Source organism: Sus scrofa, chromosome 11 (genome assembly GCF_000003025.6).
Source record: "Sus scrofa isolate TJ Tabasco breed Duroc chromosome 11, Sscrofa11.1, whole genome shotgun sequence".
Classification (NCBI taxonomy): Eukaryota; Metazoa; Chordata; class Mammalia; order Artiodactyla; family Suidae; genus Sus; species Sus scrofa.
Genome location: NC_010453.5, coordinates 11,136,180 through 11,158,985, shown reverse-complemented (window position 1 = coordinate 11,158,985; position 22,806 = coordinate 11,136,180). Strand labels below are relative to the sequence as shown.

Here is a 22,806-nt window from a genome sequence, read left to right as displayed (position 1 = left end):
AGTGACTTGAGCCGCTACAGTCAGATTCTTTTTTTTTTTTTTTTTTGTCTTTTTGCCATTTCTTGGGCCACTCCCTTGGCAGATGGAGGTTCCCAGGCTAGGGGTCGAATCGGAGCTGTAGCCGCCGGCCTACGTCGGAGCCACAGCAACGCGGAATCTGAGCAGCATCTGCAACCTACACTACAGGCTCATGGCAACACCGGATTGTTAACCCACTGAGCAAGGGCAGGGACCGAACCGGCAACCTCATGGTTCCTATCCGGATTCGTTAACCACTGCGCCACGACGGGAACTCCTACAATCAGATTCTTAACCCATTGTACCACAGCAGGAACTCCTCTATATAACATTTTTAAAGAAGAGAAAATACTAAGACTATGAAATTCTCTTACCAATTTACTATAAGATGTTTAACCACTTTCTACTGATACTTTCACATTATCAAATGAAAAGAATCTCTTTGAACTTAACATACTACAAAACAGTCAGCATAAAAAATTAGTAGTGTTTTGGTGGTTACTGGCCATTAGTATGTTAGTGTAACATTAATTAGTATGTAACACCAGTATGTTATCTAAATTTTAATTTTTCTCCTGAAAAGTAAATTAGAGATATTTTTCTAATACTTATTCAATACTTAAAATAAGAAGCGAAATTTTGTGTTATCCATATTGTTATTATTGCAAATAAAGGATAAGAGAATTAAAAAGTTTCATATAACACAAAATGTAAAGATATGAGCTTCTCTGGTAATATGCTTACTGTCACTAATCTTCTCAGTGCTCATGAATTATATACCAGTAAATTAGTATAATTTAGAAAATGGCTCATTTTCTAAAGAGCACTCTCCCACTTGGTAGCTGTTTTATTTAAAAAAAGACAGCCGTTTTATTTACAAGAGAAGAAGGAAGGAAGGAGGTAAGGAAGAGGGAGCGAGGAAGAGAGGGAGGAAGGAAGGAAGAGAAAGAGAAAAGAAAACAAAATTAAGGGCTTAAACCCAGGTACAAGAATTCAAAGATCACATGATGTTCTATACAACATGTATGCACACAAGTTTATACAAATACATTCCTGTTAATGCTGAAGTTTACAGAAATGGTAGCATATGTTCATTAAAAAGATGTTTTAAGTTTGAATCTCATGTTTCATCAAGTTAACCATTAGTAACCAATAATAGAGAATGAAATCATTCTAAATTGAGACAGAGCCACCTTGAAAGCAATTAGAAATGATTTTAACATACTTTACAAGAAAAACACAGATTTTGAAATAGTGTTTAAATTTTAAAAGCTTTCATCTTTATTCTTCATTCCATTCTTTCTTGTCTAATCTTTTGTTCTACTTATATTAAAATTAATCATGCACAAATAAAAATATTATAGAGGACTCTCTGGTCTGGTGTTTGAACTGTTTTTAAGGATCAGATATGATACTGCAATAATTCATAATAGCACTTCTAAAAACTTTTTCATGTCAGAAGAAACTTATGCTGAAGATTCATGGCTTAAGAGGATCAACATTTCAAATTCTAAACTTATTTTCTGGGAATGACTGCTGCTCTGGGACCTTTTACTAAACATTTCTACTGAAGTGCATCTAACCCCAGAGGAGAATGGACTTGTAAGTGGGTAAAGGATTGATGGTGAAGAATTATAGATATCAAAATTATTATTTGAAATAACACATAACAAGCACAAAATTATTATTTTTATCATGAGTTTCATGGAAATTTTATGTTCTAATCTATAATATGTCTGTTTTAGTACAAAAGTTCCTCCAAAAATATCAAAATAAAATGGACACTTCCAAAAATCACAGCATACTTATCCAAGGCTTTTAGCACCTCCTTTAAGCATATAATTCCATATATGTCAGATCAAAAAACATGGAGTGTGAAGACCTTTTAATAAAGTACTAATTTTATAGAAATGTAATATTTATTGTAATATTTTAATTATGTAAATGTTTATGTTTTACATAGAAAGATACTGTTTATTTTTCAGGTAGTCTTCATAGCACTTATTTCACATTTTTGAGATTTTCTAAAACTTGGGAAAGCAAAATAGTAATTATGTTCATCTCATACAGATGTCATCTTCCATTCTTTGGGGTTTCCCTTAATATAAAAGAAAAATTTTCCATACATTTCTAGTGTCTATTTTAAATCAGGGCATCTTCAACAAATCTATATTACCTAGAGAATATAAAAAAGAATTTTACGGATCTTTATAAACATTTAAATTATACTTCCTGTCAGATAATCCCATACCTGCTATCATGTCATCTACAGCACTCATTTTCAGCAATACTTGCTCAATTAGCCCAACTTCTGTGCTAGTCTGTAAATTCCGAACACTTTTTCGTAGGATGGCTGTAAACATGCTCCATATTTCTGCTTGACATGTGACATCACAGTGTTCCAAAAGCTCTGTCATGCATGTTATACTCTCGGCATCCTGGATAATAAAGTTCATCTCCAAGTCAAATTCTCCACCAACCAGCTGAAAGTAAACAGAAAAGAAAATCACTAGTGATACTGTGGGAGATTATACATAACAACAACAACAAAATAACATCAAACACTTAACAAGCAAAAAAGTACAGCTACTCTAAAAATGTCAAGCTTCCAAGTCTAAAGCTAATTTTGATAAAATTTCATTACAGGTAAGTGAAAGGTGCCTAAAGAATTAAAACTAACAAAAAGAGAGTTAATATTTTTTTTAAATGGGAAAAGGCATTTTAAAATCTAGAAGAATAGAGCTAGCTAATGGCTATGAGGTGGGATCCAGGATAAACGCCCTTAAAAAAAGAGTTTGGCAGTTTGATTAGGTCCCATTAGTTTATTTTTTATTTTTTTGGTGGGAATGTAAACTAATACAACCACTATGGAAAACAGTATGGAGGTACCTCAGAAAATTAAATACAGAACTACCACATGACCTAGCAATCCGACTCGGGCATATACCTGGACAAACCTTCCTTGAAAAAGATACATGCACCCGAATGTTCATCACAGCATTACTCACAATAGCCAAGACATGGAAACCCAAATGTCCATTGACAGATGAATGGATTAAGAAAGTGTGGTATACAATGGAATACTGCTCAGCCATAAAAAAGAACAAAATAATGCCATCTGCAGCAACATGGATGGAAACTAGAGACTCCATAAGTGAAGTAACTCAGAAAGAGAAAGACAAATATCATACATATCACTTATATCTGGAATCTAATACACAGCCAAATAAACCTTTCCACAGAAAAGAAAACTCACGGACTTGGAGAATAGACTTTACCAAGGGGGATGGGGAGGGAGTGGATGGACTGGGAATCTGGGGTTAATAGATGCACACCATTGCATTTGGAATGGATAAGCAATGAGATCCTACTGTATAGCACTGGGAACTAGATCTAGTCACTTGTGATGGAGCAAGATGGAGGGTAATATGAGAAAAAGAATGTATATGTGTATGTGTGACAGGGTCACTTTGCTGTACAGTGGAAAAATGACAGAACACTGTAAACCAGCTAAAATGGAAAAAATAAAAATCATTTTAAAAATGAGTTTGGTTCTGAAAAGTGATAAATACTAGAAGATGCAGAATTCAATAAGGTATTAAAATTCATTTTCTTGTCTATTACTAGACTGACAAATAAAATGGATGTAACAGAAAAAGAACAACTGGGTCTAATCTCCACGTACAGAATATGAAGAAACATGAAACTGATATTAGCAAAATTACAGTAAATGTTGAAATGACAGAATTAATGTTAAAAAATGTTTAAAAGACAAATAGCCAATATCTTACCATACTTTTAAAAAACATGTTAACTGGGAAACAAAGCTGATTTAATGGCAACATATTTGATGTGTGATATTATGTCAAGTGAGTCAAATGTATTACTGTCCCTCCCAAATACTGCTTTAAGTATAGTGATAGACTGGAACACATGGAACAAAAGATATAATACAGTAGTACTTTTTTTTTGGCGGGGGGGGGCTATACCTGCGGCATATGGAGGTTCCAAGGCTAGGGGTCTAATCGGAGCTACAGCTGCTGGCCTATGCCACAGCTATAGCAATGCTAGATCTGAGCCGCATCTGCGACCTACCACAGCTCATAGCAATGATGGATCCTTAACCCACTGAGCGAGGCCAGGGATCGAACCTGCAACCTCATGGTTCCTAGTCGGATTCATTTCCGCTGAGCAATGACAGGAACTCAATATATGATACTCTTATTCTCTATTGATCAAATCACACATGAATTACTTTATTTAGTTATAAGTACCATCCTTAAAGAAGTACACACACACATACCTTTATATATATATACACTCATATACATCTTTATATATATAATTATATTATTTATAATATATATATATCTAATACTAGGTATGTTCTATCTTATTCCAAAAAAAAGGTTGAAGTTGCCTTACAAATTACATAAAATATAAAGAAAGACATAACTAGGGAGCATTCAAGAAAATGGAAGCAAAAGAAATTAAGATTAGAGACAGGTAGGGACTAGAGATTAGATTCAAGAAGTAGAATTAATTTTCCATCAATAAAAGGTATTCATTAATATGGATGAATGAATGACCGACCACATGGTATGATATAAATAGGATAAATAACAGAATAATGATACCACCACCTAAATTTCACATGCCATTTAGAAGTATGCTAAGTATTTTACATATGTTAAATAATTTACTTCTCACAACAACTAATGACAAAGAAACTATTATTGTCTTCATTTTAAAGGTAAGGAATCAGAGGCACAGAAACTTTAAGTAACTTGCAAAAAAAGGTCACAAAACTTGTAAGTAGGTAGAGGACCCAGGATCAACCCATTAAGTCTATCTATATACAAGTCTATACAAGCAATAAAATCTCATTAAAGAATATTTTAAAGTCTTCTAAAATCTAAGAATTTAAATCAAAATATTCTCAAATTTTAAAGCATTGTCATCTGTATATATATTTCCCTGTAATGGCTCCAAAGTTCAACTTTATTAGAAACCAGCCCAAATGTTAACTTCAGATCTTTTACTGACCTAAATACTCTGTCTGGTTAATGGTTGGTTTGACTTCTGTGGTGTGAAACAACTTCAACTTCTCCTACTATTTCTGGTTTATTAACAAAAATAAGCTATGAGAGTGATCAAGACTAGCTCTGAATTCAGACTTGCTAGATTTCGATTTTAGCTGCACCACTCACTTGCTACGTGACCTTTAGTGTTGCTGTTTCTCTAAGTCTCAGTTACTTCAATTGCAATATAGGAATAAAATTTCCTATCTAGTAGGATTATTGTGAAGATTAAATAAAGTACTTGGGTTATAAGAACTCAGTAACAAAGTCAGGCATATAGTTAGCAATCGATTAAGGTTAGCCACTCCATTCTCTTACCCCAAATTTAAGCTAAAAAAAATATAGTCATCTGATCATGTACATCTACAGTACCATGAAACAGCCAGAGGAAGCCTTATGTTTCCAGTAAATGCTAAGTTACTGTAGATTTTGCGCTCCCTTAGATAGTACTTGCAGACCTATCAAAGCCAAGTCAAGTATCATTTTCACCACGCCATGGTCTCACCTACTCATATCTATATGTCCAACTGATTTGGGTCAGTACTACGAAACTTCTATTCCCATAATCAGTAACTCAGAAGAGCTTCTCTAGAAGTGAACTATTCAGAGAAAAGAACAGATATGAAAAACAATGATATGGACACTTACTGACTGAACGAAAAGAAGTAGATAGCAAAATTTAAGTCTATGAGTCTCTGAATAAATGTATGTAAGAAATAGCGTACACTAAAATGTGAAAACACTGAAGAATTTTTTAGATTCATATCCTTGATGAATTGTAAATGCCTTTAGTAGAACCTGGCATACCCAAGAACCATTATCAAATGTGTAAATAACAGAGAATGGCTCAGTGGTAACAAAAAATAGTCTGTTTTTAAAGGAATTAACAATTAAAATGTGTAACTAACAATTGGGCTATTATAAGAAGCTCAAGGTTCCATTTTCATAGTTAAAAAAAAACAATGCCCCTTCTATACATCACTTAATTACAAAGGAGTACAGATATGGCTCCCTGATTACACTGCCTAAAGCAGTAAAAATATTATAGATGTTACAGAATGGGTCTATCTTTTTCAGATGGTCTTTCTAACCTGTATTATAATTTTTAATGCATTCATGTTAAGGAAGGTAACTGTTTATAAAACTATCACTCCAAGATTAGGGAAATATTTATTACTCACTTGTAACGAATGATTCAATATTTATCAACTGAAATATAGAGAAAAAGTAGAAACAATCATCCCTTACTGGCCTCACTCAGTAGGTTAAGGACCTGGCCTTGCCATGAGCTGTGGATGTACACAATTCTCTAACACTCCTATAAGGAAAACACATAATTGTCTTCACAGAAGTAATCTGAAGATGAGACTAAGCAACATAACCAAAGTCATACATAAGTAAGTGGCAGATCCAGGAATCTAATCTAGACTAGAAAATGCACCTAAACAACATGCTATGAAGTCGAGGGTATAAATCTTAAAAACAGAGACGAATGTGTCATCGTAGCTCTATGAAGAAATCATGAAGCATATGTGGATAAAATGAGGAAAGACAGAATGATTTCTCTGTATAAGAAATGAAGCATCCAGGAGCTCCCGTCGTGGCGCAGTGGTGAACGAATCCGACTAGGAACCATGAGGTTGCGGGTTCGGTCCCTGGCCTTGCTCAGTGGGTTAACAATCCGGCGTTGCCGTGAGCTGTGGTGTAGGTTGCAGACGCGGCTCGGATCCCAAGTTGCTGTGGCTCTGGTGTAGGCCGGTGGCTACAGCTCCGATTCAACCCCTAGCCTGGGAACCTCCATATGCTGCGGGAGTAGCCCAAGAAATAGCAACAACAACAACAAAAAGACAAAAGACAAAAAAAAAAAAAAAAAAAAAAAAAAAAGAAAAAAGAAAAAGAAATGAAGCATCCAGAAACAGCAAATCACAATTAAAAAAAAAAAAAAAACATTTAAAATTATTTAAAGAAGTTATTTCGGCCAAAAAGCCTACAATTTTGAAAGCTCAATTATAAGACAAATAACAGTAAAGAAGAAAATTTACAGGAAAACATTTTAATAACCAAAAAACATTTCTCTCAAAACTATGTGGGGTATTATCTCACACAGTCAAAATGGCCATCTTCAAAAAGTCTACAAATAAAAAATGCTGGAAAGGGTGTGGAAAAAAGGGAACCCACTGTACTGTTGGTAGGAGGTAAACGGTACAACCATTAAGGAGGACAGTATGGAGGTTCCTTAAAACACTAAATATAGAACTACCATACGATCCAGCAAGCCCAAACCTGGGAATATATCCAGAGAAAATCATAATTCAAAGAGATACATGCACCTCGATGTTCACTGCAGCACTATTTACAACTGCCAAGACATGGAGGCAACCCAGATGTCCAGTGACAAACGAATGGATAAATAATGTGTGGTACACATATACAATGGAATATTATTCATCCATAAAAAAGAATTAAATAATTCTATTTACAGTAACATGGATGGACCTAAAGATTATCATACTAAGTGAAGTAAGTCAAAGACAAGTGTCATATGATATCACTTACATGTGGAATCTAATAAAAATGATACAAAAGAACTTACTCGTAAAACAGAAATAAACTCACAGATTTCAAAATCAATCTTATGGTTACCATAAGGTGAAAACGTTGCAGAGATGGAGGAATTGGGGGAGTAGGAATAATACATACACACTACTATATAGAATAGATGATTAGTAAGAACTTATTTTATAGCACAGGAAAATCTAATCAATAGTTTGTGACAATCTATATGGGGAAAGAATGGATATATTTATATGTACAACTGACTTTGATATTCACCTGAAACTAATACAACATTGTAGTCAACTATACCCCAATAATTTTTTTTAAAGAAAATGACACAATAGGCTAAAAAGCTAAATAAAAAGAAAACCTAAAATGACTGTTACCACAGTAAAAATGAGATTTATACGTCAATTGAGATTTCTAAAAATATGAATGTGTAATGTGACATTATTTGCAGTTAAGGGTGTTCTTTTCCTGTAGGCCTATCTCCTTAAAATTCAAAAAAATATTGCCAATTCAAGAAAAGCGGTTCACAATGGCGCTTCCCACTCAAGAAGTGCTCAAATGTAAATAAAATAAATACCATAGTTGAACTTTTATTTATACAAAAGCATAAAAATTGCTGTAGAAGAATTTGGAATATAAAGTGCTGACCTTGAAGTATATGATCTTCTGAAAATACTAAGGTTTATAATTAATAGCAATTTAAGTATCTTTCATTTATTTTTAAGAATAGAGGTTTAGGAGTTCCTGTAGTGGCTCAGCAGAAACGAATCTAACTAGTATCCATGAGGATGCAGGTTCGATCTCTGGCCTCGGTCAGTGGGTTAAGGATCTGGTGTTGCCTTGAGCTGTGGTGTGGGTCACAGACATGGCTCAGATTTGGCGTTGCTGTGGCTGTGGCCAGCAGCTACAGCTCCAATTAGACCCCTAGCCTGGGAACCTCCATATGCTGCTATAGGTACCACCCTAAAAAAAAAAAAAAAAGATGTTCAAATATCTTTATTTTATTTATTTATTTATTTTTGTCTTTTTTTTTTTTGCCTTTGCTAGGGCCGCTCCTGTGGCATATGGAGGTTCCCAGGCTAGGGGTCGAATCAGAGCTGTAGCCACCGGCCTATACCACAGCCATAGCAACTTAGGATCCAAGCCGCATCTGTGACCTACACCACAGCTCACGGCAACGCCGGATCTTTAACCCACTGAGCAAGGCCAGGGACCGAACCTGCAACCTCATGGTTCCTAGTTGGATTTGGATTCGCTAACCACTGCGCCACGACGGGAACTCCTAAATATCTTATTTTGAGGTCTGAGATTATTAGGATCATATGGGATAATTCAGTGAACATTATTTAGATCAAACTGGAGAATTATTAACTAGTTGGATTTCTTTGCAAATCACTATAAAACTCTCTGGATAAACTCTAAATGAGATAACATTACTTATCGATTCCCAATTCAGCATCCTATATTCTGCTTCCTCTATTTCCCATTCCCTAGATACTGTCATAAAGAACATTTCTGCAATGCCATTTCTTACTTCAGTTAAAACTCTTCATCATGTTACTCCCTATGCATGACATAGGGTTCTCTCCTAACCCCGAAGTTTAACTTAATTAAACTTCCAAATATCAGAGTCCTGTTGTGCCACAGCAGAAACAAATCTGACTAGTATCCATGAGGATGTAGGTTCAATCCCTGCCCTTGCTCAGTGGGTCGGGGATCTAACACTGCCATGAGCTATGATGTAGGTCACAGACATGGCTTGATCCCGTGCTGCTGCAGCTGTAGCTCTGATTCAACCCTAGTCTGGGAACTTCCATGTGCTGTGGGTGTGGCCCTAAAACAAACAAACAAACAAAAAACCCTCCCAAATATCAGTTTAGACAACACTTAATCCAAAAGTCTTCCCAGTAACCTCAAAGACTGCCTTTCTCTGAACTCTCATTACAATTAATTCATCCACACCACAGCAATCATTTCAGAGTATCACAGATTTCTTTATATCCCCACTTTATAATAACCTTCATAAGGGTGAGAATCATTTCTACATAACCATCAACTATATCTGTATCACTAGCACACTGCCAACCCATGCAAATCATTCAGTATTTAGCATGGAGTGGGAAGATGGCAGGATAAGGAACAGAAGGAAGAGAAGCAGGCTGGCAAAAAAAGCTGCACTAATTCATGGTCAATTGTCAGGCTGTAAGGCAGACTTTCTACATATTCTACTTTTTTCTTTCAGCAATGAATTGCTCTTCTTTTTCTTAAGATTTTTATTTTTTCTATTATAGTTGACTTACAATGTTGTGTCAACTTCCGTGGTACAGCAAAGTGGTCCAGTCATATATATATATATATATATATATATATATTCTCACATTATTCTCCATCATGTTCCATCACAAGTGACTAGATATATAGTTCCCTGTGCTACACAGCGGTATCTCATTGTTTATCCACTCCAAATGCAATAGTTTACATCTCTTAATACCAAACAATTTTTTAAAGTTCCAGAGATGATCACAAAGCCAAAGAAAATGTTTTTTTCATTCCTGTTTATACCCCTCAGCTGCCTTACTTTTTCTTCTCTTACAACTTGGGAAATATGTAAGGTTTCATGGGTAAAACTTGGGAGTATTATTTCTAAGTAAGAGACTAAGTACACTACACACAATTTTTAATTGTTAAAATCAGGCTTAAACGTATTTCCACTTTCAGTTTCTAACTATTTTCAAGTGAAATCAGTTTACAGTATCTTCCTTTGTAAAAGGATGTTGGTCCCCATGCTGTAGAGAGGAAAAAAAAAAAAAGAATGTTGGGGGTAACATCACCAAAAAACAGCAGAATGGACAAATACGTCCTCCCAAAAAAATTAATGACCTGACAAAAACTGGCAGAATCAGCTTCTGAAGAATTCTAGAAATAAGTCAAAAACGTGTAATAACCAGGGGAAGATTTAGTGAAAAAGAAGCTACTGTTCTGTGGTGAAAATTACTGTCCCACCTTCAGTCCCTATGGCCCTGACTGGCAAAGAGTCACAATGACTCTAGCCTGCACTGGTGGTGAGAGTTGCTAGTGCAAAGGGAGCACTAGGGACCTTACTCATAAAGAATTGTGGTTGTGGGTCTGAATCTGTCTGGCAGCTGCCTCAAGGATAGACACTAAGAATTCCCTTTGCTTTACTGAACTCAGAGCATCCCCAAAGCGAGGTCATTTTTGCCGATTTTAAAGGTCCACATATTAGCTGCAGCAGACTGGAGCAAGAGGACATTTGCGGCAGATCTGGAAGCCTAGGAAGCAAGATGTGGCCTAAGTAGATAAGTATGGGTATAAGGTCTTTCAAAAGCTCTCACATATTGGATAATCCAGAAAGCCACATGCATGCCCAGGGTAGGTTGCACGTTCAGAAAAGACCTAAAAAGAACCTATGCTTTCGTTTGCAGCTGGCCTTTAGGCTCTGCACAAGTAGGAAAGAAAAGTTAAGACAGAGTTGTAAACAGCCTGACTAAGCATTGTAGAAGTGCTGCAGCACAGAGCAAAAGATGGAGAGTATATTTTTTTCTCTTTTTTCCCTTTTTTTTTCTTTCCTTAGCTCCAGGCATTTAAAGTAATTCTGTCAAAGCATCAGCTGACCATCAAGCTAACAGAGCAAAGGCCTCAATGGTCAAAAGAGACAGAAAGTACAGATCTTAAGAATACAGTTTAGAAAAGTTACTAAGCAAACAGCAACAACAACACACATTAGCACCTACAAACACACAGGAGTGGGGAAAAAAACAATCAGGTTTCCACATTACCATATTCAAAATATCTAATTTTCAACAAAAATTATGAGACACACAAAGAAACAAGAAAGGATGGCACATCAAAAGAAAAAATTAATTTAGTGGTCAAAATTTGATAACTACATTTGTTTTATCTCCTTCCTCTATTCTGTCTTCTGTTCTGTTTTCTGCTAGTATACAGATGTTCTCCACTGTTAGACAATCAAATTATTTTTTGAAGCAGATATAATCTAAATTATAAAGCTCTTGAATTACTAATTTCTAAAGAATAGATCTTCAATATAAAGTTCTATCTGTATGTAATTTTACAAAGAAATGAAAGAGTGAAAATATGATAATTAAGAACCACCATTTTGTGAACATGTGTTATATGTGGACTAATTTGTGACATATAGCCTGGTTTAATTCTCATAACTCTTTCAGGAAAGTATCTCAAACAAGGAAATTGAGGTTAGTACAAGTTAAGCAACTTGCCCAAGGTCCCTACACTGGTGTCAGCATCAGAATTTGTCTTGTCCTGTCAATGTCATAAAGCACTAAGAAGTATAGCATTACAAGAAAGACCACCCCAAGACATAAATATGTACCTCCACCAGTCACCTAACCTTCAAGAACTGCTCTTAAACCATGCATAATAAATGACTTTTAGATAAGTGTTTAATAAATAACAAAAAGATGCTTTACAATTTGGATATGAACATAATGAAAGTCAATGATCCTGAACCCAGCCAACAAACCAAGACAAGAAAAATAAAAAATTACTTGTTTGCCTACTTCTTTTGCACTAGTCCTCTCTACAGATAATTTATATTGACAATGGTTCTGTGGTACAGAAATAACTATACCCCAGAGCATAACAAATGCTGCTACAAATACCGTCCATAAAAACTCCAGGGAAAAGAGGAGAAAACAAAGGGAATGACTATCATACATTGTTTTCTTTAAAATATATTTTAAACATGCAATTTATCCAAACCCATATAACCGCTTTTATAATTACATTACTTGACTATAACAAACATGAGAAATATCCCAGGCTACTAGGAGCCAACTGACATTTGAAGAAAAAGTAAATGTGTTAATTGACAAACCACTACATGCTTTAAATTCTAACTTCAGGCTAACACTGAAAACCCTAATCTATTTCATAAATAAAAACAAAATAAAGACCTTTGCAGACAAACAAAAGACGAAAGAATCTGTTACCTGCAGACTTTTTTTTTTTTGGTCTTTTTGAAAACAGCCACACCCGCGGCTTAGGGAGGTTCCCTGGTATTGGAGCTATGGCCGCCAGCCGACCCACAGCCACATCCACATAGGATTCTAGCTGCATCTGCAACCTACACCACAGTGCACAGCAACACCAGATCCTTAACCCACTGAGTAAGACCAGGGATCGAACCCACACCCTCATGGATACTAGTCAGTTCATTAACGACTGAGCCATGACAGGAACTCCCTGCCTGTGGACTTTTAAATTAACTTCTTCTGGCAGAAGGAAAATGATACCAGATGGCAATCTGAAATGACACAAAAAAATTGAACAGTGCCAAAACTGTTAAGTCTGGTGTTAAATAAAAAAGACCTTTTTTTTCTCATTTAAAAAATTCTTTAACAGATAACTCTCTAGGAGCTCTAAGATAACTCTGTGGCTCAGTGGTAATGACCTCGACTAGTATCCATAATGATGCAAGTTTGATCCCTGGCCTTGTTCAGTGAGCTAAGGATCCAAAGTTTCAGTGAGCTGCAGTGTAGGCTGCAGACACGGCTCAGATACCACATTGCCATAGCTGTAGTGTAGGCCGGCAGCTGCAGCTCTGATTCAACCCCTGGCCTGGGAACTTCCATATGCCACAGGAATAGCCCTAAAAAGATAGGGAGAAAAAAAAAGATAACTCTCTAAAGCTAAAATAACAATACATTAAGGGATTTATAAAAAACATAAATGTAAAAATAATGATAGCAAGACCACAAAGGATAGGAAAGGAGAAATATAAGTATAGTTTTTAAATTTTTCTACCCTATACCTGACGTAGTGTATTATTTAAAGTAGAGAGCAAGAAGTTAATGACAAATATTGTAAACTCTAGAGAAAACCCTACAAATACTACAGACCTTAACAGACATCTTGCTATGTCTGCTAAGCACATGAATAAGCACATGAGAAGATGCTCCACATTCTATGTCACCAGGGCAATGGAAATCAAAACAACCATGATACACCGTCACAAATCTATTGGAATGGCCAAAATCTAGAACACTACTAACAGGAAATGCTGGTGAGGATATGGAGGAACAGGAAATCTCATCCTTTCCTGGTAGGAATGCAAAACGGTAGAGCCACTTTGGAAGACAGTTTGGTGGCTTATTAGAAAACTAAACACACTCTTATCATATGATCCAGCAACTGTGCTCCTTAGTATTTACTCAAAGAAATGGAAAACTTATGTCCACACAAAAATCTGCATACAGATGTTTACAGAAGCTTTTCATAATTGCCAATAGAAAACAACCAAGAGGAGTTCCCATTGTGGTGCAGCAGAAACAAATCTGACCAGGAACCATGAGGTTGCGGGTTCGATTCCTGGCCTCGATCAGTGGGTTAAGGATCCAGCATTGCCGTGAGCTGTGGTGTAGGTCACAGATGAGGCTCAGATCCCGAGATGCTGTGTCTGTGGCAAAGCCCAGCAGCTGTAGCTCTGATTCCACCCCTAGCCTGGGAACTTCCATATGCCGCAGGTGCAGCCCTAAAAAGACAAAAGACAAAAAAATTAAAAATAAAAATCCAGCAACATGTTAAAAAAATCATAACCAAGGAGTTCCCATCGTGGCTCAGTGGTTAACGAATCCGACTAGGAACCATGAGGTTGGGGTTCGATCCCTGACCTTGCTCAGTGGGTTAAGGATCCTGCGTTGCCGTGAGCTGTGGTGTAGGTTGCAGACATGGCTCGGATCCTGCGTTGCTGTGGCTCTGGTGTAGGCCGGCGGCTACAGCTCCGATTCAACCCCTAGCCTGGGAACCTCCACATGCCTCGAGAGTAGCCCTAGAAATAGCAAAAAGACAAAAAAAAAAAAAAAAAAAAACATAACCAAGCTTATTTTATCCTAAGAATGAAGGCTTAGTTTACCTATCAAAAAAGAAACACTGTAACTCACTATATTAACTGTCAAAAGAACAAGTCACCTTGTCATCTCAAAAGACACAGAAATCATTTGACAAAATTCAAAATGATTCATTATTAAAAACTTTCAGTAAGTTAGGAATATAAAGGAACTTTACCTCAAACTCAAAAAAGGCAACTGTGAAAAACCTGCAGCTAACATCATGCTTAATGGTGAATGACTACATGCTTTATAGGAATAAAGCAAGGATGTCCTCCCCAATCACTTTCATTCAGTATTATACTAGATACCCAAGGTAATGCAAAATGCCAAGAAAAATAAATAAATAAGAGGCATATAGATTGGAAAGGCATACTAAACTTAAAAATCTCATAATTATCTACATAGAAAAATCTAAGAAATTTACTTAAAATCTGTAAAATTAATAAAGATTTTACTAAAGTCTCGGGATTGAAGATCAATGCACAAAAATATTTATATTCTTTATATTTGCAGGGTAATAAGAACAATAAATTAAATCCAAAAAGAATATTTAAATAGCATAAAACATGAAATACCTAGAAAGAAATTAATTTAAATATTGGTTAGGTCAGTATACTTCATAAAACAGTGCTAAGATCTATGTCAAAAAAGAGAAAACTAAAACCTAAGCAAATGTAGAAACACATCGCATGACATTCCATTCCAATTTTTACATAATCCAAGTCAAAACCATAGCTGTCTTTTTTTACTTATTTATTTATTTTTGGTCTTTTTAGGGCCGTACCTGTGGCATACAGACATTCCCAGGCTAGGGGTCAAATTGGAGCTGTAGCCACTGGCCTACGCCACAGCCAAAGCAACATGGGATCCGAGTCACCTCTGTGACCTACACCAAATCTCACGGCAAAGATCCTTAACCCACTGAACAAAAGATGCTAGGGATCGAACCTACATCCTCATGGATACTAGAGTCAGACTCATTTCAGCTGAGCACGACAGGAACTCCCACGGCAGACTTTTTGTTAGAAATTCACAAGTTGAGTTTAGAATGTATATAGAAATTAAGGGGGCCTATAATAACCAGAACAAATCCAAAGATTAGAGAAAATCTGAGAGGTCCTATCAATTTTATGACTTACCACAAAGACACATAAATCAAGACAATGTGGTATTGCTGTAAGAGTAAACATTTGCGTTAACAGAACATAACAAGAAGTCGAGAAACAGGCCCACATGAATCCAAAAAAAAAACAAATCAGTCGATGATTAGTTGACTGCAAACACAGGTGTCAAGATAAATGCATGACTAAAGATCAATATTTTGAAATAATGAGGAGCAACTGGATATTCATATGCCAATAAATGAACTCTGACTCTTACTTTACACCATTCACAAATAAAGGAATTAAGATTTATAAAACATATAGGAAAATACCTTTTAGTCTGCATTAGGCAGGTATTTTTGAACAGGCAACAAAAGGAAAAACTACATAAGAAAACAGAGACAATGTGAACTTCCATAAAATTAATACACTATTTAGAGAAGAAGAAGATAAACCATAGCCTGAGAAGATATATTTAGAAATCATGTATCTGATGGAGTTCCTACTGTGGCTCAGCGGAAACGAATCTGACTAGTATCCATGAGGATTCAGGTTCGACCTCTGGCCTCGCGCAGTTGGTTAAGGATTCAGCATTGACTAATATTTTATAGCTCTCAGAATACAAGTAGTTCACCTCCTTGGTCAGGTTTATTCCAAGGTATTTAACTTTTTTCAGGTGCAAATTTAAAAGGCATAGTATTTTAGATTCCTTTTCTAATATTTCATTGTTAGTATACAGAAATGCAACCAATTTTTGAATGTTTATCTTGTATCCTGCTACTTTGCTGAATTTGTTGATCAGTTCGAGTAGTTTCTGTGTGGAGTCCATAGGGTTTTCTATATAGAGTATCATGTCATCTGCATACAGTGACATTACCTCTTCTCTTTGTTTGTCTGATTGCAAGGGCTAGAACTTCCAATATTACATAGAATAAAAGTAGCGACACTGGACATCCATGTCTTGCTCCAGATTTTAGAGGGAAAGCTTTCAGCTTTTCTCCATTGAGTATTATATTTGCTGTGGGTTTGTCATAAATGGCTTTTTTTTTTTTGTAGCATAAAATTATTTATTTTTTGAATGATTTTTATTTTTTCCATCATAGCTGGTTTACAGTGTTCTGTCAATTTTCTACTATACAGCAAGGTGACCCAGTCATACATACATATATACATTCTTTTTCTCATATTATCTTGGTCCATCATAAATGACTAGATATAGTTCCCATTGCTACACAGCAGGATCTCATTGCTTATCCATTCCAAAGGCAATAGTTTGCATCTATTAACCCCAAATTCCCAGTCCATCCCACTCCCTACCCCTTCCCCTTGGCAACCACAAATATATTCCCCAAGTCGGTGATTTTCTTTTCTGAAGAAAGGTTCATTTGTGCTGGATATTAGATTCCAGATATAAGTGATATCATATGGTATTTGTTTTTCTCTTTCTGACTTACTTCACTTAGGATGAGAGTCTCTAGTTCCATCCATGTTGCTGCAAATGGCATTATTTTGTTCTTTTTTATGGCTGAGTAGTATTCCATTGTGTATATATACCACACCTTCTTAATCCATTCATCTGTCGATGGACATCGAAGTTGTTTTCATGTCTTGGCTATTGTGAATAGTGCTGCAATGAACATATGGGTGCATGTGTCTTTTTCAAGGAAAGTTATGTCTGGATATATGCCCTAGAGTGGGATTCCTGGGTCATATGGTAGTTCTGTATTTAGTTTTCTAAGGCACCTCCATACTGTTTTCCATAATTGTGGTACCAATTTACATTCCCACCAACAGTGTAGGAGGGTTCCCTTTTTTCCACACCCTCTCCAGTATTTTATTTGTGGACTTATTAATGATGACCATTCTGCCTGGTGTAAGGGGGTACCTCATAGTAGTTTTGATTTGCATTTCTGTAATAATCAGTGATCATGAATATTTTTTCATGCGCTTGGTGACCATCTGTGTATCTTCTTCGAAGAAATGCCTATTCAGGTCTTTTGCCCATTTTTCCATTGGGTGGCTGGCTTTTCTGCTGTTGAGTTGTATAAGTTGTTTGTATATTTTAGCCCTTGTCAGTTGCATCATTTGAAAGTATTTTCTCCCATTCTATAAATTGTCTTTTCATTTTGTTTACGGTTTTCTTTGCTATGCAAAAAGCTTGTCAGTTTGATTAGGTCCCAATGGTTTATTTTTGCCTTTATTTCTGTTGCCTTGGGAGACTGACCTGAGGAAACATTTGTAAGGTTGATGTCAGAGCATATTTTGCCTATGTTCTCTTCTAGGAGTTTGATGCTGTCTTAAGTTTGTCTTTAGGCCATAAATGGCTTTTATTATGTTAAGGTACATTCCTTCTATACTCATTCTGGTAAGATTTTTTATCATGAATGGATGTTGGACTTTGTCAAATGCTTTTTCTGCATTTATTGAGATGATCATGTGGTTTTTGACTTTACTTTTGTTAATGTGGTGTATGATGTTGACTGATTCGCATATGTTGAATCATCCTTGTGAACCTGGAATGAATCCCACTTGGTCATGGTGTATGATCTTTTTTATATGTTGCTGGATTTGGTTGGCTAAAATTTTGTGGAGAATTTTTGCATCTATATTCATTAAAGATATTGGCCTATGATTTTCTTTTTTGGCAGTATCAGTCTGGTTTTGGCATTAGGGTGATGGTGGCTTCATAGAATGTCTTTGGGAGTGTCCTTCTTCTTCAACCTTTTGGAAAAGTTTAAGAAAGATGGGTATAAGTTCTTCTTTGTATGTTTGGTATAATTCACCTGTGAAGTCATCTGGTCCTGTACTTTTGCTTGTAGGGAATGTTTTTATTACATATTCAATCGGGCCTTATTCATACACATATGGAAAATTTTTAAATTTAGAATTTAAATTTTAAAGTATTTTTGCAATTATAATTATTCTCAATCTTTATAATGTTGCTATTAAGGTTTATTTTCTCACGAATTTTGTTTTCTCAGGTCATATGACTTGAACTAAATAACATTCATTAGTATATCATTTTAAGTGACATAAATCATATAAAGTAATATGCTTTAGCTCCAATAAAAGAAAACTAAAAACTAATATTGAAAAAGAATGAAAAGTAATTATAAACATTGTTTGCTTTTGGCATTTATTTTTTAAAAATTCCTAAGATCAAATAAAGAAACCAACATATACACAGTTGGAACCATATTAAAAAAAAAACACCTACTTTTTTTTTTTTTTTTGGACTGTGCCCACGGCTTATGAAAGCTCCTGGGCCAGGGATTGAATCTGTGCCCTGGCAGTGACCAGGACCATTGCAGTGATAATACCAGATCCTTAACATGTTGTGCTGCAAGAGAACTCCAGCATCTAAGTTTTTTAAGTACATTTTTTGCACATGAGTTCAATAAAATCAATTTGTGTTAGAAAAATAACATGTGACTAAAAAGGAGTAGGAAGGAATCAATTTTATTTTTTTTTTCATTATCACTTTGTTTTACATGTTTAAATTCTGTTAGAATTCATATATTTTTAAAACTCACTAATTACAGGCATTCCCTTGTGACACAGCTGGCTAAGGACCCAGAGGTGTCACTGCAGGGGCTGGCACAGGTTTGCTCGCTGGCCTGGGAACCCATATGCCGTGGATGCAGCCAAAAAAAATAAAATAAAGCTTCTTGCAAAAAAACAAAATTACTAATTACATGTACTACTAGGTTCATTTTATAAGAACAAAACAAAATAACAGTCACTAATGTGCATTATTTCAAGTCATGGGTTACTGGTAATCAGCTGCTAGAATACTCTAAAACAATCTTCTTGGGGGAGGGAGTGGGAGGAATTGGGAGCTTGGGCTTATCAGACACAACCTAGAATAGATTTATAAGGAGATCCTGCTGAATAGCATTGAGAACTATGTCTAGATACTCATGTCGCAACAGAAGAAAGGGTGGGGGAAAAAACTGTAACTGCAATGTATACATCTAAGGATGACCTGACCCCCTTGCTGTACAGTGGGAAAATAATAATTTAAAAAAAAAAAAAAAAAAAAAAACAATCTTCTTGAATTTTTTAAGGTTTCACATGCCACACCTCTTTCTCTTGTCTTTTTTTTTTTTTTTTTTTTTTTTTGTCTTTGCTAGGGCAGCACATGCGGAGGACATATGGAGGTTCCCAGGCTAGGGGTTTAATCAGAGCTGTAGCTACCGGCCTACGCCAGAGCCACGGCAAAGCAGGATCAGAGCCATGTATGCAACCTACACCACAGCTCATCCTTAACCCACTGAGCAAGGCCAGGGAATGAACCCGCAACCTCATGGTTCCTAGTTGGATTTGTTAACCACCGAGCCACGACAAGAACTTCCCTGCCTTGCCTTTCTTTGTAAGTTCCTCCCCATGGAAATAACACAGAATCTATAAAATGGATGAAAATTAAAACAATGTAAGAAAAATAAAATTTTAACTAAACCCAAGAGTTGACTTTTTGCTACAACAGAATTGACATGTATGACATGATACACATAGCTCGAAAACTTCAACTTATTGGAAAAAGACTACCATCCATTCTGCAACACAGTATGAATTAAAAATAAAGACTATTTCCCTAAAATAAAAATAATCAATTACCCTCTTAGTTCAGTCATAAACACTTGATGCCTTCACATTCCCTTACCTACTCTCCTGCTTTTTTCATGAACACCCTGATATTTCTTCCTTACTCATCTCTAAGACTCAAACCTGTTTCATTTTTCCTACCTACCACATCAAGCAATTTCCAAGTCATGTTTTTGCCTCCTCACAGTATCTTTCGACCTCAATTCACCACTAAAGACCAGTGCTAATTTCATCTTCCTTCAACAGCACTTATGACATAATACTGTTTCTCAACTACCTTTTTACTAAATGAAATTTTATTTAATATTTGAATATCTAAATTATCCTAGTTATCTGAATTTATTAACTGAAATCCCTGTCGCAGAAGTATTGATCAGGCCCAAACAGGTAAAATGGAAGTGAGCTAGACCCCTGTTTTAACATCAAAGTGCTGCTAAAACTTAGGGGCAGAAGTACATGCATTTAGTGTGCTGGGTACATCAGAGTGTTTCTCCTCTGAGCCTCAGTTACCACATCTTTGCACAGAAAGAAGTACGCCAGAATTACATGATCTCTAAGAACTTCTGGTTCTAGCAAACCACAACCTCTGCGTATACAACACAACTGTGATGTACACAACAGCTGTGGCATGATACAGCAAGGAACATTTTTTAAATTTAAATACCGAAAAGGGGTGAAATCATTTTTAAAAGGCTGAAAGTTGAGGGACTGAAAAATTGCAAAGATTGACTGATGAGGTAAAAGCAAAAGAGATCAAAACTTCACTGATTCAAAATTTCTGTTTGAGAGAAATAAAAAATATGTGACTGGAACAATAAAACCTTACCCTTTGATTCCTACGATTCACAGAAACTGAATAAGATTGAAAAGAAGTTTTTGGCAATAACAACCAGAACAGGAATGTGACTTTTCAAAGGACTGTTTATATCCTAATGAGAAAGCATTCCTATTTTAAAAGGCTTTCATTAGCCAGCAACAAAAAGATAAAAATAAATGAACTGAACTTTTAACTAAAGATGTTGGGAATTTTTTTTTTAATGCAAGTCAATAAATTATGAGGAAAGAAATTATAAATGTTAAAGTAGAATATCATGGGTTAGAAAAGAGAAAAATCATAGAGCCGGTAAATAAATCCTTAATGTGATTCATAGGAGAAAAAGGAATAATATACACAACTCTCAGACACAAAAACCAAAGACTCTGAAAATTTAAAAATTAGACAAAGCGAATAAGTAAACTTTTTTTCCCATGAGACACAGGTTCCATCTGTGCTAATAAGGAACTAAATGAAAATGTTTCTAAAAGTGTATCTCTTAAGTGGTAGGCTTATACAATCTTTTTATTTTTACATATTCTCTGATTCTATAAATTTCCTAAAAAAGAGATTTATTTTTATAATCAAAGGAAAATAATAATAATAATAATAATAATAATAATCAGAGCTGCAATAACTCTTAGTATCATGGGTTATATATAAACACTACACTGTAAGTTCCCTGGGGATAGGATCCACATTTGCCTCACTAATCTATCCATGAGCAGTACCTATACAGTATGCACCATGATATTTGAATTTATTTTATATCTATTAAACAAATATTTAATATAGGTTTGGTGATATCAGTATTCTTAAACTGAAGCTTAAAATAATATTTACATTTTTAAAGTTTTCAACTTTATAGCCCTTTGGTCTCTCTGATCAAAGAATTTCTATGAATTCTTCCATGAAAATAACTTACCCCTTAGGTACAGAATTAGAAGTAAACCTATATTTGCATCGGGATGCAATGTAAGCTCTATTTTAGAAACAATATATTCTGTGATACTTACAAATTATTTTCTCACCCAGTTCTAAATAAAAGTGTAATAAATACCCACTCAAAAAAAATTAAACTTAAAAAAAGTAAACCTAATGCCATTCAACTTTCCACCTCTAGCTCTATTTGGTAATATCCTAAGCAGTCCCTTCCTTTGACAATTTTTCTTCTTCCCATAGCTCGGAAATTCTATCAAATTCCTAATCAGAATACAAAATAAAAGATAATTAAAAGAAGGTGAGGGAGTCCAAGGAGATACTGATTAAGGATGAAGAAAAGAAACAATTAACACAAGGCTCAATAGTTTTATTTTTAAATGCTATGTTAAAAATTGTTTTTACTGACCCTTAATTGATCATGCCACACATTTTTGGAGTTACGCCAATTTGGGATCAAACCCTGACTCTGCCACTTACTAAATTCATGGCTTGGCAAGTAACTTCTCAGTATAAAACCACCTATGTCACAGGGAAATTGGATAATTAAAGAAGCTATTGCATGTTATGTACCCAGCAGTGACCAGCTTAGAGTAGGTTCCCTTATTTTTCCAGGATGTGCTAGGTAGCCAGAAAAACATAAGAAGGAAAATTTATAAGTTTACATGGGAACAATACTCACAACTTTAACCTCATTACCACCATTTAACTTCATTAGCACTTTTTAGAAAACACAAACACGAATTACTTGCATGGGCATAAAAATTAGTAATTCCCTTATAAATAAATAC

The 22,806-nt window shown here is 35.4% G+C and overlaps 1 protein-coding gene across 15 annotated transcripts in view; it reads right to left on the bottom strand.

Annotated features, from left to right (window-relative positions):
- Positions 1-22,806, bottom strand: part of NBEA (neurobeachin) — a 637,779-nt gene that overhangs the window by 563,874 nt on the left and 51,099 nt on the right. For all 15 annotated transcript variants that reach the window (XM_021065194.1, XM_021065195.1, XM_021065200.1 and 12 more), the window contains exon 2: positions 2,270-2,501. In XM_021065194.1, coding sequence (XP_020920853.1) covers positions 2,270-2,501 — 232 coding nt within the window. The remainder of the gene's footprint in view (positions 1-2,269; positions 2,502-22,806) is intronic.